Below are 17,716 nucleotides of genomic sequence, written 5' to 3' on the forward strand. Positions count from 1 at the left end.
TTTTAAATCTAAGACTACTTTGGTATGAAAGTACATTTCAACTATGCATGCCCTGCAAGTAATCTGAAAATGTTTCTGATCAGATCTTGCTATACTTACTTTCTCTTCCTCTCTACCTTTGTGCCTTTTATAACTGTATATTTTCTCCTGAAGATGCATGGGAGGATAAAATGGCCTCTAAAATTTTTACATCTATTTTTTCATCAACCCAAACAGCATTTCCCGCTAGCCAACTTGTCAAACTTTTATTTCAATAGTCTATGACTCCAGTCATGCAGCAAACAAATATGCTTGAAATATGGGAACAAATAAAGTGACTGTCAACAAATTAGATCAACTCAAACAGTGTACAGCCATGAAAGTCCATGGTCCTAAAGAGTTACATGCCTCAAAAGATGATGGAGCCAGTGGAATTTTTTAAACACTACTGCCCCAACTTCATTAAACACATTGATTGACACTTTCTTACTCACTTTTTGTTTTTTTTTAAAGAAAAACAGAATATTTTTCTAATAAATACTCAATCATTCATAAAACCTCCATTTCTTTCAGAAAGACTTGGGGACCAAGGCAAATACAATGCTAAAAGCAGACCATACAATTATCTATTGCAACAGGAGGGTGTCAAAAATAAACAAACTAAACAAGTAAATAAAATAACCCCAGATACAATAGTTAAGATGGTTCTGAGGCAGTTATTTTTGCCAGAAAGGAAAGTAATATTTTAATTCACCAACTAATTTAGAATGGGCTTTGTAGTAAAATTTAGTTACAATTTGACCATTTGCTGCAGTTGTAAAACACAATCTGATTTGATTGTAGGACAAGAGATGGTTTCTCTCTAACACTTTATTAAAATGTAGCTGTTACTGCTAGAATTGGGCAGCTTAATTTGCAAGTTATTCCTTTCCATACCCATTATTTTACACACACTATAAAACACAAAGACTTAGCTGATATTTTAAAAATCTTTGAACACACCTAGAACACATCAAAAGTTACTCTGGTTGTTTTTAGCATTTGTGGAGAGGCTGAGGGGAAGGTTGTTGTGGAGTAAAGCACATAGCACAGAAGAATGTGCTAAGGAGTGAAATTTCAATGTAAACACGTTTTCCGTAATTCATAGAAAGACAAGCATCCCTGAGTTTCATGCCAAAAAGATTAAATGTTTAGTATAATTTGAAGAAAGCATGAAAAGCTTAGTGATAAGAGCACTCCTTTTTAAAGTGTGTGTATGACCTCTGAAAATAAATTCCTTCATGTACATAAACTGCTTTGCTGGTCATGTGAAATGCATGGAAGCCAAAAAATATGTCATTTTGTCCAAAGGAATCCCTTTTTATTAGATTGCTCCATAAAATGTAGCAACAGGACAACCAGAAGTTGGGCTCTTTGTTTAACACTGCTTACACAATCACTAAATAGGATTTCAGTAATAGAGATTTTTAAATAATCGACAACTTGTAGGCCAAATATGTCCTTAAACTTGGATCAAACTATATTGACACACAGGGAGAGGTTTCACAGAGAAAGAAGCAAAGTCCCTTACAGTAGAGTCTTGGAAATCAGTGTCAAATGGCATGCATCTTGCATAACACAAATACATTTTCAAGGTTTGTCACCCTTTCGTGCACAACTAATGATATGTTTAATAATTAGTAAATAATTAACATTAAGGGGGGAAGAAAAACACCTTTTCACTTTGGACTGGGATTTAGGAAAAGTGGGGGATAGCGAAAGGGCCCACACGATTATAGAGCCAGGATATTCATTTGAGGTCAAGGACCTGGCTCTCTAGTACGACTGTGAAAGGTGTGTAACAGCGTGTGTGGAGTCAGCTGGGAGCTCCACTGCTGGGCTCTACTTCCCAGCCCCTTGACAATATCCATGTTCCCCTTCTTCCTCTGCAGCCTCCCTGGGATGTGTTAAGCCTAGCAACAGGAGTCACAGGGCAAGAAAGGACAGCAGTCTTCCACAAAGGTTCACTGTTCTGTGAACCTCTGTAGTGAAAAATAAAGTGTGGCTCAGAAACCAAAACCTGGATGATTTATTGTGATTTAAAAAAAACAAAAACAAACATACATCCCTTGTTGGTTTTTCATAGTGTGAAGTCTTGTGTAAAATTTTGAAGGTGTGACTTTAAGATTGTTATGTTTTACCACCCAGAAAAGGTGGTAAGTCTTTGTGGAAAATTTGAAAAGGAGTGATTTTAAATGTTTCAGAACTCTGGAAAGAAGGCCCTAAAGACTGTGAAAAAGACCTAGAAAAAAAAGATTGTTCGGGTTGAAATATTCATTTCCGTGAATTATAATTCTTAATTAAGGGATTTTAACCATACTTTAGTGGAAAAACTAAACCCAGCCTTAACTACAGAACCACTAAGGTACCTCCATACACAATGTTCATATGAAGTGGTTTGATTCAGCCTGAGAACACCGACATTTAGGAGAACTTTGGACATATAGATTTATACATTTTATTTATCCATCAGCTCCCTAGAGAAAATTCTCTGAAGTAACCTCCCTGTCTTGTTGTTCTATAATTTAAAATAAAAAAGGAAGATGTGAAGTTTTAAATTGGTCACAGGAATGCAAGCTTTCAGAACCTGCACAGTCTTTTACTCTTGTTGAGTGATAAAGTAGAAAAGAACCAACACAATTTAAAGACAAACAGAAAGCAGTGGTGGAGTGAGAGAGAAATATAAGTTCTATAAATTATATCAGCAAACTCTATATCACCAAGATTTTTAAATTAAACTTTGGCACCTGTGCAATGCGAGTGTGAATTATTTTCATTATTTAGTGAGGTTCTCAATAAGGTAAAGTGTCAATGGCTATGTTGACTCCATTATTCTTAGTGGTAAAGGAACTGCAACTCCTATGCTCACCTTTTAATATAATATTTATAAAATTTCAAGGTTATCTATGAAGCTCCGTAATGGGGAAATCCATAAGAGTAATTTTTCTGGAAACAAAAATATAACTTCTGCCTCCATGTTTAGCTAGTCTTGGGAGTATGTGTATTAATTCATTTTCTCAATTTCTGGTTTCACCAGTATGCCGCTGCTGCACTTTTCTTGCACAAAATAAGGCTCCTTGCATTCTAGATAGACAAATAAAAGTGTCACAAGTCTTGTAGCTTCTAGGGGTTAGTACTGCTTTGAGCAGGACGTTGGAGTAGAAGACCTCCTGAGGTCCTCCAAATCTAATTTTCTATGATTCTATGATAGCTGATGCTTTATATTTCCAGATATCTAAAGATAGAAATTTGTCATAATATCTTATCTAGGTTGCATTGTAAGCTGCGTTGCACCAATGTTTCCTGATTATCCAAAGGGAAAAGAAGAAACCGAGTTTGGCTCTGTGACTTTCTGCATTTCATCAGAGATGTAGCCTTCAGCAGAATCTTGATAATAACTCTTGACTATGTAGTGGATTGATTCATAAAGTGGTGATTCCTGAAAAGACCTCTAGGTCACAGTTAAGTAGAAAAACAAAATCTGGTTTACACTCTAATATCAATCCTGAATTACCATAATTTGAAGACTTCAGATTTTCCATCCAGAAAAATTGTTCTGTTTATGTTCACTCTTTGTTTATTCCTGTTTTTCAAAGTTATGCTTTCCCCTCCTCTTCTTCCCTATATCCCACCCCAAAGTACTGTGGTTATGAAAGTGTGCATTTGAGAAAAATACCCCTTTTGTGCGATTTCCATCTGATGCTTGGCACTGTGACACCTTGCCAGGTTTCATCAGTCATGTCATGTCATATAGTGTAATGTAAATTGACTGATGCAGCCCACAGGGACTCATCACCTCCCCAGGTTTTTCTGAAAAAATTAAAAGTAACACACAATTCTTGGTCAGAACTCAAAGACTGTGATATGAAGAAAGTGTTATGTTTTTATTCCAGGCTGGGGATTTTACCACCTTTTGGCAAGATTTTAGTACTTTCCATGGGTCTACATGCAGACTCATACATTTAATACACACTATTTACTTCCTCTCTCACTGACATATCTGGATAACTTGGTTCAATAGTCTCAGCTTTAGGCTGCAGTCAGTAATGAAGCTAACACAACTCATTACAGCTTTGATGTATGGCTGGAGCTTAGCGCATGCTCCGTTTTCTTGTCAGGGATCTAGAAGTTTGGAAATGAGGGATTTTTGTGCAACCCATTTGGAAAAAGCTAATTCATTTGACATTTTAAAATTCCAATATAGGGGATATTTTTGTTCTCCTATAAGCTGATTAAAGAGTCAACATAAAAAGGACCCCAGAGTTTTTACAATAAAAGGTTTTAGATTCTAGCCAGTGTTTCATCCAAATTACATTATAAGCCCCTACATTGCTAGGTCATTAACATCAGTTTACTGAGACTAGTCAGGAAGCAATTGCAAGCGAGTGATCTTAAGAACATAAGAATGGCCATACTGGGTCAGACCAATGGTCCATCTAGCCCAGTATCCTGTATTCCAACTGTGACTGGTGCCAGATGTTTCAGAGGGAATGAACAGAACAAGACAATTTCAAGTGATCCATCCCTTGTCATACAGTCCCACAGCCTCTGGCAGTCAGAGGCTTAGGGACACCCAGATCATGGGGTTGCATCCCTGCCCATCTTGGCCATGAAGACAATTTTCTCACTGATATCACGGATTCTGTGACTTTAAGAGATGTCCATGAGTTCTTCGACTTCATCTCCATTTTTGGGCAGCGGGGCTCGAGCTTTGACTTCCACTCCACTGTGACCATATCCTGATTGTGTACATTTTTACTATGACTGTTCGGGGAATTTTGCTTAATTTTACCATGACAAAATTGTGTTCATATTAATAGCCACTGATGGACCTATCCCCCTTGAACTTACCTAATTCTTTTTGAAACCCAGTTATACTTTTAGCCTTCACAACATCCCCTGGTAATGAGTTACACAGTTTGACTGTGCATTGTGTGAAGAAGTACTTCCTTTTCTTTAATTTAAATGTGCTGACTATTAATATCATCAAGTGACCCCTAGTTCTTGTATGAAGGAATAAAATTTCCCTATTCACTTTCTCCACACCATTCATGATTTGATAGTCCTCTATCATACCCCTCTTAGTCATCTCTTTTCTAAGATGAACAGTCCCATTCTTTTTAATCTCATCCCATGTGTTAGTTGTTCCATACGTCTAATCATTTTTGTTGCCATTCTCTGTTCCTTTTCCAATTCTAATATATCTGTTTTGAGATGGGGAGACCAGAACAGAATTGAGGGTATGGGTGTAGCATGGATTTGCACAGTGGCATTATGATATTTTCTGTCTTACTATCTATCCCCTTCCTAATGGTTCCTAATGTTTGGTTAGCTTTTTGACTGCCATTTCACATGGAATGGATGTTTTCAGAGAACTATCCATGATGACTCCAAGATCTCTCTCTTGAATGGTCACAACTAATTTAGGACTCATCATTTTATATATATATCTAGATTTAAAGAATCTTTTCAAGAACTTAAATTAAAAATCTCTTAAATGTTATTTATGGTAGTTTTTGCGAAGAAATTGTTTCCTTTTATCTGATTCAATGCACACATTTTGCTTTCTGTGAAATTTTTACAAAATTCCCTTTTTTTAACTAAAAAAAAGTGAAAATACAAACTGCTGCATGTTGTTATGCAAACTATTTTTTAAATTAAAAATGGACCCAATTTCTCTTAAAAACTCGTGCATTAACACCTGAAAATGGGAAGATTTTGTGTACAGTGTTGTACCCTTAATGATTTTTTTCTAACAGGAAAAGGTCAGTTTTTAACTATGTAAGTTAATACAATCACCCCAACTATACAACACACAATTTTAAATGGTTTTGCACTGCTCTGTCCTCTTTTATAAACTATATTGCATAAGGAAGGACAGAAGAGGCAAAAGGAACTAGAGATAGTATATTTAGTAAATAGCACTACTGCAAGGTCTGGAGTTTGGTGCTACATCCAGCCAAGAAATACCAGCCAAAGAAAGCAAACCTAAGCCCATGAGAACTCATCTTTAAAGAAAAAAACTACAAGCAGAAATTCTTTGTGATTAGTAAATAACATGGATACTAAAAGACACCATAGCAACAGCAAGGACTCTCCTACATTAGAAAATGCCCTACTAACACTTTCCATCAATGACTAGAACTGTACAATTACCATTCATCTCCACAGCTCAGAGAATAATTGATTTTCATTTCACTGACAGTTCTGAAAAACTGAAAAAAGAATCAGTTCGGATCAAATCAAATAAAAGAATTCCCAAAAATTCAGTGAATCAAAAATATTTGTTTTGGGCCAAACAAAGCATGTCGTTCAACCTGAAATGTTTTGTTTCCAAGCATTTTTAAAGGGCTAGATTCACAGCAAGTAGTGATGATTTGGTCTCCTTATGATTTTTAGTCCAGTGGTGAGGGCACTCACCTCAGAGGGGAAAGACTTGTGTTCAAATCCCTGCTCCAGAGAGGGAGGCAGGCCTCCTTCCATCCATGTGAATGCCCAAACCAGCAGGCTATACATTATTCCTGGGTTAAGCTTTGCTGTTGAAGCTCTTCCACTTATATAAAATAGCTGAATCATTGGGGGATGGGGAACAGGGAAGGAGAAAGAGCAAAAAAGAGAGAAAATGATTTAATAATCTGATGGTTAGGGCACTCACCGTGGAAGTGAAAAGCCCAAATTCAAGTACCTGACGCAATGAATGTGTAATCATTTAAAGCTGAGCTGCTCTCGGTCTCTCCTGTTGAAGCTATCAGATCTAAAATAGTCTATAGCCATTTTGTGAAGCTAGCCCTTTTTATTCTGGCATAAAATATTCAGCAAATTTGTGTCAAATTCACAAATAGTTTCAGGTTGACTAAACTGCATTTTTCAGCAAATAAACTGTGCTTCTGAAAAATTTCACCCAGCTCTAGCAATCTCTAAGATATTTGATCCAAACTGCCACAAATCAGAAAGATTCTCCCAAAAATAAAAACAAGGCCAAATTTACCCAGGTTTTTCCCAGCATTTGCTTTATATATTGCTTTAATACATTAATTCTAGATAACAAGACATCACTATGATTATTTAGTGAAGCTGCATCTGTATTCCAGAGAAGATCCATCTGCATACCTAAGGACAGATTTTCAAATGTACTTAGCACTCAGCAGCTGCTACTGAAAACAATCTGAGTATGTTTGACAAGCAGACCTTTAGTTCATAAAGCACTGAAACTTGAGAACTTTTCCATTACTTAAGTAACGGTAGATAGCAGTATTCTTTCAGGTCCTCACCCTGCAGACACTTACACACATGCTCAACTTTATTTGTGTGTGTATTGCCCATTAAACTCAGTGGGACTATTCACATTAGTAAAGCTGTGCATAAGTGACTACAGGATCAGTGCCTTAGTTTGTACAGTATATACAAATAAATATTGGGCCATGGCTATTTCATTTCACTACAATATCATGAGAGTCTTTGTTGGAGAGCCATATATATATATACAGTAATCCCTGAAACTAATAAAAGTTATCAAAGCAGCAATTAACTCAGATTTTCCTGGCCTTTGGGGGATAAAGTAAAATCTCTAGTATTTAAAAAAAACAACCTATATTTGTTTTTTGCTTAATATTAGATATACACACTTTGGTTTCTTTCAGGAATTAAGAGAAAAATCCTTTTCTTTTTCAAAAGGAACAATTTTACATACCATATTTATTGGCTTGATTTTCTTTAGTACTATTTACCTACCAGTCCCACTGAAGTCAATGGGAGCTGCTGTTGTTCAGCCACTTTGAAAATCTAGCCATATAAATTGAAGTTACAGTTCACTTATACAATACATTGTTTCAAAGTCCCTAAAAAGATACATCACATCTACAGCACACAATTAGTTTTCTTAATGGTGACTACTCTAGCACTTGGGTATCCGTTGTTGGACGTGTTTTCTTTTGTAAACTTTTAATAGCTGCTTTGAAAACTTGTGCTAATTGTTTAAGATACAGTGTCTAAATATTTAACAATCTGACTGAGAGTTTGGATCCCTATGGGGCTCCAGGATGATTCTGTCTTTTTTTCTTCTAATGTTATTCTGGTTCTTCTCTTCCAATGTATCCTTTATTGTGATAAAAGTTTTCTAAAACTACTATCTGTGAAGAGCTTCTCTAAAGCAATGAAGAACTCCCCCACTTTCCAGTAAACAGGTGGAATTAATGCTATTTTACTGGACACTACAGCATTTTTAACTGTCTTCTAGCGAAAGCCTGTGATTATGAGGTACCAGCATGAGAACAGAAGAGTGGGCTGTGAAAGATAAGTAGAGATCAGGTAGGAATGGAAGAACAGGAGTGCATAAAAAAAGAATACCTATTCATCAATACTGTTGTAAGCAGACATCTTTTCCGATATTTAAAAAGAAAGTTTGGTTTGCTTCCTCCTCCCCCCCACACTGGCTGTGACACCAGATTTCCTGGATCCAGCCTGGACTGGAAGTGGTAGTAGTAGAATAGTAAGAAATAACCATTTTGCTATATCTGGTCTGACAGTAAAGAAAAAAGTTTCTAAACCTCACAAAAAAGCCTATTTTTGCAAGGGATTTACATATTAACTTTACAGACAAAAGAGGTTCAGATAGCTCCACTTAAATATGGGCTCAAAATATTTTTGAACGATAGAAAGTGGGACCAGAATCTGAACTTTGTAATTCAAGCTTCTCTTAAATGTGGACTGCCCTGGCACTCTGAGTCCAAACATACTTGAATTGTGGGGAAATTCAGATTTGGATCTGACTCTGGATTACAGTTTTATGACTCAGACCTAGCTCTAGTTTAGATAATGCTTTTTTAAGCACTGGAAGTTTAGATGCTTATCCAAACCTAGCTTATCTGGTTCTTTTAACCCATCACTGCTATCAAGTATATAATGTATCCATGAAACTTCTAGGTTTTGATGTTCAGGTAATGAAGAAAGATGCTTTAGTGGTGATTTGTTTTACACTGGCAGTACATAATTATTACAGATTTGCCCCAAACTGAGTCATTTGCCTCCTAAGTGAGAATTTTTTCTAATTCTTCTATTAGACAGGCTAAGGTTCAGCTGAGAAATAGGCTTTCCCGTCTCAAATTCAAGGTCAGCCTGCTTTAGCAGAGTATTTCAAAGTATGTACCCTTGGCCATGCAGAAATTAGATTTGACATTTTCAGTACAGAAGAACTGCAGAACATACTGCATATTGGAAGTTCTTATACAATTATGAGGGGCCATTATATAAGTAAAACCTTTCAAAATGGCACATGTGCCATAAATCAATGTTTTATCAGTGATGACATATAAAATAGTCCCTGTTAAAAATGAAACTTATACAGTTAGGTCATATAAACTTCATTCTAAGTTCAACTCTGCTTACAGAGAAATTGATTCTTAGCATTAGAAAATGTCTTTCATTCATGACATTATGCAGCATATGTTGATTGCTCATTCTAGATTATTCTGAACAGCTCAAGCACTCACTGCTAAAGCCAAGATTCTCTCCCCATATACCCATTCATTGCCATGGGAAAAGAGTTTATGAACATCTGATAGATACAGGTTTATTAAGCAAAATTATCAGCAGGGTTATTAAACATGCAAACTTAAATGTTGTTTAGAGACCTGATTGTTACTCTACCTGTTACTTTGAGTCTGTCAGCCCCAATGATGATTTCATCTTCATCTGCAGAAAATAGCACCTTTTCATCTTCACTTGCCCTCACTTCAAATCTCTTACACTGGGCCTCCACAGCATCGGCTCCTGGAATTGAGAAATAGGATACTTAATCTAATAAAATAGTTATGAAAAGATAAATAATCAATACTTCACTTTAAATCCCAGAAGCACATACAGTACCTCATGCTTTGCACAACATTTTGGCTTCAATATTTTGATTTGTGGTAGAAGACTTTGTATTATAAAATCATTCAACAATTTCATAATATAATTATCTCAATATTGTCTATTAGGGTAGGATTTAAAAATAACAAAAATAAATACTATATATAATTTATTTAATTGACATAGTGGAACAAGAAGCCACTGTTCTGAGATCCTTAAATGTCAATTCACAAAGGTTTATTATATTTTATTTTATTTTGTATAACTTTCAGTTTTGTGCCAGTAGGAACAGAAGATAAAGCACTGACGTGTTCTGCCAACACAAACAAACAAACAAACAAATTCACTTTGTGAAAAAGGTATTTTTTCCCCAGGCTGATTTTCTAGTCCTGTCACATACTTTCATAATTTAATATCTTAAAAAAGCTTAGAACACACACACTTTTGTCTCTTCACTTGTTTCACATTTGATGTTATGGAAGAAAAGTCCTTAAATATCTTAGGGCACCTAGAACATTACAATTAAAATTGTTCTCAATGCACTTGGATATCTATAAGATGCCTCTGTGTTACCTATTTTCTGTATTACTGCATCTGAAGAAGAGAGCTGAAGTCTCTCGAAAGCTCATGTCTGCAAATATTAAATTTGTTAGTCTTTTATTTCACTCATCACTGGCAATGAAAGTGCTTTAGTTCTCAAAGTGAGGGTGATAAATGACAAATTATTTTCCATTGACCAACAGTAAGAAATCTTTCAGCCTTCTTGTCCAATGTTATTTTGATGATACTCCTAGGTCCCCATCAATTTAGTTATATTTCTAAATTTAGATCCTTAATTGAGGCCTGGATTATCCCCTCCAGATGCACATGTAAGGGATAATGGGGGTGGTATTCTAAACTCTACCCTGAAGTTGTCATCTGAGTTCACTTACCAGCCTGACACATCTATTGAAGCAGTAGACACTGCGCAGTGAGGATTGCACCTGCTTACATAATGCTGTAGTCATTAGTTCAACATATAAATGGCCATCATCAAAAACCGGAATCCAATCAGAGATATAAAAGCCCTAACAGCCAATTTTGAATTAGGATTTTCTGATGAAGCCTTTAATATTCAGGGCCAAATCTCCATACAAAAAGATTAAGTTTATGGAAGGGTGATTATCCCACTAGAGTGAAATTATATTTACATGTATAAAAACTAGAGTTATATTTAGAACATCATTATAGAAGGTTTATAGTTATATAAGTGCAGCTCTCTTCCTTTGAAATTAGTGCTATATTATATGTATAATATAGTGTTGTGAAAGTGCATCTTATGCAGAAGGTATCAGATTCCACCCCAATGCCATATTTTTGCTTTATTTTTAACATTTGGACTGTGATCATCAGGTTTTGTTACAATTTTCATTTACGCCATGTAGTAAAAGAAGTAACCAGGCTTCTGAAGTGCACTTTTTAACCACATAATAAAGACCAGATTCCAAGAATCTCTCAGAACCCTCATTTCCTATTAAAAGAGTCTTAATCCTGCCAGGGACAGAGTGCTTCCAGACAGGCATTCACTCCCAGGGGCTTGACAAACAAACACTTAACCACAGCAGATATGAACCCCTAAGAACTGAAACTGCTGGTTTGTAATCCCTAACCACAATAAAACCAAGAGGGCAAGGTCCATACAGTTCTAAAGTGGCTTTGTTTTTTTTACTGCATTGAGGATCCTCTGTGTATGTACATGAAAGTGTCCACTTACTTCTCATGCAGCATCTAATCTGTGAGGTACACATGTCCCTCAAAGCCCATTTTAGGGCCTGATCCAACATGGTGCTGAGATTCCTTCATTCCCATTGGATTTTTAAGGTAGGGTGTGTGGGGAAAAAAGGTTAAATAACCCCCTATTACCTGAACTTCTGAAGTCTTCATTGGACAGATAAGATGCCCACCTGTACATCAGGATTAGCTAGTATGACCACTACCTCCTTCTCCCGCAATCTACTAGAACTTTGAGAGGGGAGTGCCTGTATCTCCACTATCCTGGACAGTGGGACAGCAAAAAAGAGATCTGTTTACTCTGCTTAAATTAATTTGGGCCTAAAACACCCAAGATTCCTCTGCACTAAAGACCATTCTGCTTGCTACCCTGAGATAGTCCCCAGATTAATTCCACAGAGGAAGGAGTCAGGAACAGAACTGCTTCACACTCTCACTCTCCACACTCCCAAAGATTATGGACTTACTGAATGAGTACCATGTTATATCAGGCTACAAATGGCTATGAATGCTCTTCTCTATTATCAGTACTTCAGCCTTGTTACTCTTGAGGTAATTCTGATTTTTTGCCTTCTTCTGCAGCATGGGGCATGGGTCACTTGCTGGTGGATTCACTGTACCTTGAAGTCTTCAAATCATTATTTGAGGAATTCAATAACTCAGTCTGGGTTCTGGGTGTGAGATGGTGGAGCTCAGCAGAGGGGTCAGGCTGGCTCCAGATGCAAGGAGTGAGGCTCAGTGAGGTGGTGGTCTGGCCCTGGGAGTATGGGCAAGGTGAAGCTCGGCGGGAGGCTCTGGTTATGGGCAATTAAGATGCACAGGGGATGGGCAGATGGGGGAGCAGCTCCCTGTACAGTGACCCATCCCCTCAAGAAGCAATGGTGACAGGAAGCAGAAGTGTGTGTGCAGAACTTCCTGAAACTGGGGAGGTTTCTGGGGATGGGTCTGACTGGGCCCTGGCCACTTCTCAAGGGAAGAGGATGTCCCATTCTCTAACACCCCCAGCCCAGACAGGACTAATAGCTGAGCCTGATACAGGGTAGGAGCCACCAGCCAATGTTTCCTGGACTCCCCTCCCCAAGGTGAATTACCTCTCCGCTGGCTGCTCCGTGCACCCAAAATGGTGCAGCCACACTGCTGGGGAGGGGCGCATGACTGCTTTTGTGCTTCCCTTTGCTTCCCCATCAGAAATTTTTCTGTGGGGAAGCAAAGAAATCTGTGGGGGACATGTGCTGGGGACATGATTTGTGTGTGAGCGCATTGGCGCAGAATTCCCCCAGGATTATTGCTTGCACTATGAAAATCTAAATGGAAAACCAAAATTAAACATATTTAGGAACTAAGTTCAACATGAGTAAAATAGAAAGAGTATAAACTCTGTCAAGACAAGTATAAAAATATAATAAGGCTGGCTAAGAAGGAATTTGATGAGTAACTAGCTAAATACCACAAAAACTAACAGTAAAAATATGTTGAAGTACATCAGAATCAGGAAGCCTGCCACACAGTCAATGGGGCCACTGAATGATCGATATTACTAAAGGAGCACTCAAGGAAAATAAGGCCATTGCAGAAAAGCTAAATGAATTATTTGCATTGGTCTTTAGCACAGAGGATGTAGGGGAGATACATAAAAAGAATAGCTATGATGTGGGTAACAAATCTGAGGAACTACCCTAGACTATCCTAGAGGAGGTTACCAGGACCAGATGCTAGTCACTGAAGAGTTCTGAAGAAATTCAAATATGAAATTGCAGAACTACTAGCTGCAGTATACAACCTATCATTTAAATTATCCTCCGTACAAGATGACCGGAAAATAACTAATTAACACTATTTTGTTTTTAAAAGGTTCCAGAGATGATCCTGGCAATTACAGGCCAGTAAATCTAACTTCAATGCCAGGTAAATTGGTTGAAACCATAGTACAAAACAGAATTATCAGACACATAGATAAACATGGTATGTTGAGGAAGAGTCAACACAGCTTTTGTAAAGGGAAGTTACACCTCACCAATCTACTAGAATTCTTTGAGAGTGTCAACAAGCACGTGGACAAGGGTGATGCAGTTAATATAGTGGACTTGGACTTTTAGAAAGCCTTTGACAAGGCTCCTCACTAAAGGCTGTTAAGCAAAGAAAGCAGTTATGGGATAAAATGGAAGGTCCTTTCCTGGATCAGTAGCTTGTTAACATATAGGAAACAAAGGGTAGGAATAAATGGTTATTTTCACAACGGAGAGGGGTAAATAGCGGGATCCTCCAGGATCTATACTGAGACCACTGCTGTACAACATATTCATACATGATCTGGAAAGAGGGTGAACAGTGAGGTGGCAAACTTTGCAGAAGATACTAAATTACTCAAGATAGTTAAGTACAAAGCAGACTGTGAAGCGTTACAAAGGGATTTTATTAAATTGCTGACTGGGCAAAAATGGCAGATGAAATACAATGTTGATAAGTGCAAGGTAATGCACTAGAAAAAATAATCCCAGCTAAACTTACAAAATGATGGGATCTAAATTAGTTGTTACTACTCAAGAAAGATCTTGGAGTAACTGTGGATAGTTCTCTGAAAACATCTGTTTAATGTACAGCAATCATGAAAAAGTTAACAGACTGTTAGGAACCATTAGGAAAGGGATAGATAATAAATCAGAAACTATCATAATTTCAATATACAAATCCATGGTACACCCACTCCTTAAATACTGCATGCCCCATCTGAAAGAGATAAATTAAAATTGTAAAACGTACAGGGAAGGACAACAAAACTGATTAGGGATATGGAACAGCTTCCACATGAGGAAAGATTAAAAAGATCTGTACTGTTCATCTTTAAAAAAAAAAAAAAAAGAGTTTACTAAAGGGAATATGACAGAGGTCATGATGGTGTGGAGAAAATGAATAAAGAAGTGCTATTTATCCCTTTACTTAACACAGGAACTAGAGCCCATGAGATGAAATTAATAGGTAGCAGGTTTAAAACAAACAAAAAGAACATCTTCCCACAATACGTAGTCAGCCTACAGAACTCATTGCCAGGGGATGTATCACTCGAAATTGCCCTGTTCTATTCATTCCCTGTGAAGCATCTGTCACTGGCCACTGACACAACATAGGATACTGAACTAGATGGACCATAGGTCTGACCCTGTATGGCCATTCTTATGTTCTTGAGTGTAGGCATAGATCTTTACTCATATTGAACAGGAGTAAACTTGGGAAGGAACCACACATAATACATAAACTTTGCACTTAATACAGAGGACCCCAAAGATACTTAAACTTAATTCAAAAAGTTCTCCCAAGGACATGCAGGAAATTGCCATATCTGTCACAAGCCAGATCCTACATTTACTTTTCTGGGTCCTACTACACAGCTAAGGTTTATTGTGCTGCCTTCAAACAAAGATAGGAGTCCAGAGAGTCATTGTGGAGGCACAGAGCATCAAAACAGATGGGCTGGGTATAGAATTGTTGCCAGGTCTGGGAAAGAGAGAGTAAGTGCTTTAATGAAAATATTGGGGAAATGTGAGAGAGGCAAAGATATCTGTTACAAGTAATAGCACAGCTTTTAATGACTCACATGTAAAACTTAAAGTGTATTACAAACAGTACAATTTTCCAGGCAGAATGCTTAACAAGCCAACCATCTGTAGCAGAAATGATTATTACCACCAGGAAACTTGTGAGATATTTTAAACCTTAAACATTTGTGGCTCTTCACTTTCATAGTATATCAAAATACTCCTAGAAATCAGTTACTCCACAAATGTCATTACAAAAGCAAATTCACATTTTCTACATTAAAAAAATGTGCTTTGAGTGTGTTACACTATGGAACCCAATGGTGTTTTACTCAGCAGTACTCAACTATTATTGCTGAAATAGTAGTTGGTATATTCAAGTCATTTGTGGAATCATCTGGAGACATGAAGTCCATTTCTGATGTGCAACCAGTTTGGAAAGTGGTTTTTGAGAATTAAAATTGTCGACAAAGTCATAAATGCTATGATAACAGAAATACTGGATGTTTTGTTATACATTTCAGCCATGTAGAAGGAAAATAAATGTATGCAGTTGCAAATGTATACAGCTGCATGTGTGATGAATTTCTGTTGCATCCTTTCAGTTACAATGCACACTGCTATGTCTTAAAAGCAGTCGGAAAACATTTGATTTGTGAATCTGTGACAGTTATAACAACAAAAAGAAGCAATGTATGACAGAACTGTCTCTCAAGACCTCACATGAGCAAGGTACACTCAGATGCAGTGGACACCGAACATCATCTCTCTCTATACTATGGATTCCATAGTTTCTGAAAACTTGTCTGTCTTTCTCTTCAAAATGTTGTTGCATTGGGAAGGTCATTTTTGGGAGTTCCTCTAATCAGTGAGCCATTTGAGAAACTGTTCAGCTCTGTTGCACTCTGGTACACTCTGCTTTCCGAGGGTCTTCTCCCACCAATGTCAGTGGCCAAACTCTTACCATCTTCAGTATTCTCAGGATTTAGGACCAAGAACCCAGAGATGTTTAATTGCAATTTCAATTTCAATTCATAAACCACTGATTCATTCAAAACAAAGTTTACATTTCAAAACCCCATATATTATTTCAGTATCTTCCTTAAGTATTTTATAAATAAGCCCTGTGAAATTTAGCTGTGATTTCAAAGCATATTAATAGTGAATAATATTTTCTTTGAATTTGTATTAAATCAGTGTATTTGTTGAAAATGTGAAGAAGAAATTTTAGCATTGTCTGCATTCAAGAGGATTTCACAATAAAAACAATAACATAATGTACCGTATCTTACAGATTACCAGAATGAATATTGATGTAAATTGCAAATACAATAGTATAGAAATTTTTTGGCTGTCTTTTTCTTTAATATGAACATTCCATACAGAAATTTATCCAAATAAATGTAGGTATTAAAACACTAGAATGAAAGGTATACAGTAAACTAACCTTACTCGGCAATCTCCACTTGTAAGAGATTCACTCAGATTCTCAAATTGGGAATTCACAAACTACTGTGCAAAGGGGCCATAATCCAGGCACAGTTGCCTGGTAAATAATTCCTTTGGTGGTGGGCAAATCCTTTGGGCATTTACATCAGAGCCAGGCCCTTTGGCTTTGTCATGCCCTGGGGAAACGTTACGTTTCAGAGGCAGAAAGTGGGCATGATGGAGCACCAACACTACCCTGGAAATATCCATTAAGAACCCCGTATCAGTGTTACAAGATAGAAGTGCTTGGAAGCAGCTCTAAATGGCATCGATAGTAGAGAAAGCACTGAGAATCAAGGAGTTATAATTTACTCCCTGATGCCTGTTCTCACATTCTCTATCCTACCCTTATGTTGAACAGAGCTTTGGCACAGAAGAGAATCAAAGTATTAATAATACCTAGATCTTATAGAGCGCGTTTCATCAGTACGTCTCAAAGCACTTAATAAAGATCAGTATCACTATCCCCATTATCCAGATGGGGTAACTGAGGCATGGAGTGGTGAATTAATTTACCCAAGATTATCCAGCAGGCCAGTGGGTGGAGCTAGGAATAAAACCCATCTCTCCTGAATCCCAATTTAGTGCTCTTTCCAGTAGGTGACACTGCAACCAAACATTTTATGCACAATTCTGAAGTGTCCCTTCGTTAAGCAACCAATTTCTTTCAGTCCTTTGCATGACAGATTAAGGCCATTGTCATTGTACTTGCGTCCATTTTAAAATTCTTTATGAATGTTCCTTTATAACTTATGCTTATTTACTGCACAACATTTGCATAACCAAAGTTAGCATCTTACCAGTTGTGTTCTGTATTTGCTCACTCATTAGCAATACACCTTTAGGGAATTCAGAGTACAAAGGGTGAAAAGCATAAAATTATGCATTTTAACTTGGAATTGTAACAGATGTATATATAACAAATAGTTGGTCTGAATATGATATACATTTATAATGGAGTATGGCATTATAACTTCAATTGTAAATACTTTAGGGCAGGGACTGATGCTCTGTCATGTGTTTCTTGAATGATGGGGCCCTGGCTTATTTGCAACATA

At 37.1% G+C, this 17,716-nt stretch overlaps 1 protein-coding gene across 6 annotated transcripts in view; it reads right to left on the minus strand.

Annotated features, from left to right (window-relative positions):
• The window catches only part of SGCZ (sarcoglycan zeta), a 764,963-nt gene that overhangs the window by 70,207 nt on the left and 677,040 nt on the right, over positions 1-17,716 (minus strand). For all 6 annotated transcript variants that reach the window (XM_067530568.1, XM_067530570.1, XM_067530571.1 and 3 more), the window contains one exon: positions 9,664-9,786. In XM_067530568.1, coding sequence (XP_067386669.1) covers positions 9,664-9,786 — 123 coding nt within the window. The remainder of the gene's footprint in view (positions 1-9,663; positions 9,787-17,716) is intronic.

Source organism: Emydura macquarii, unplaced genomic scaffold (assembly GCF_026122565.2).
Source record: "Emydura macquarii macquarii isolate MOO-44397 ecotype Brisbane River unplaced genomic scaffold, CSIRO-AGI_Emac_v2 contig_3108, whole genome shotgun sequence".
Classification (NCBI taxonomy): Eukaryota; Metazoa; Chordata; order Testudines; family Chelidae; genus Emydura; species Emydura macquarii.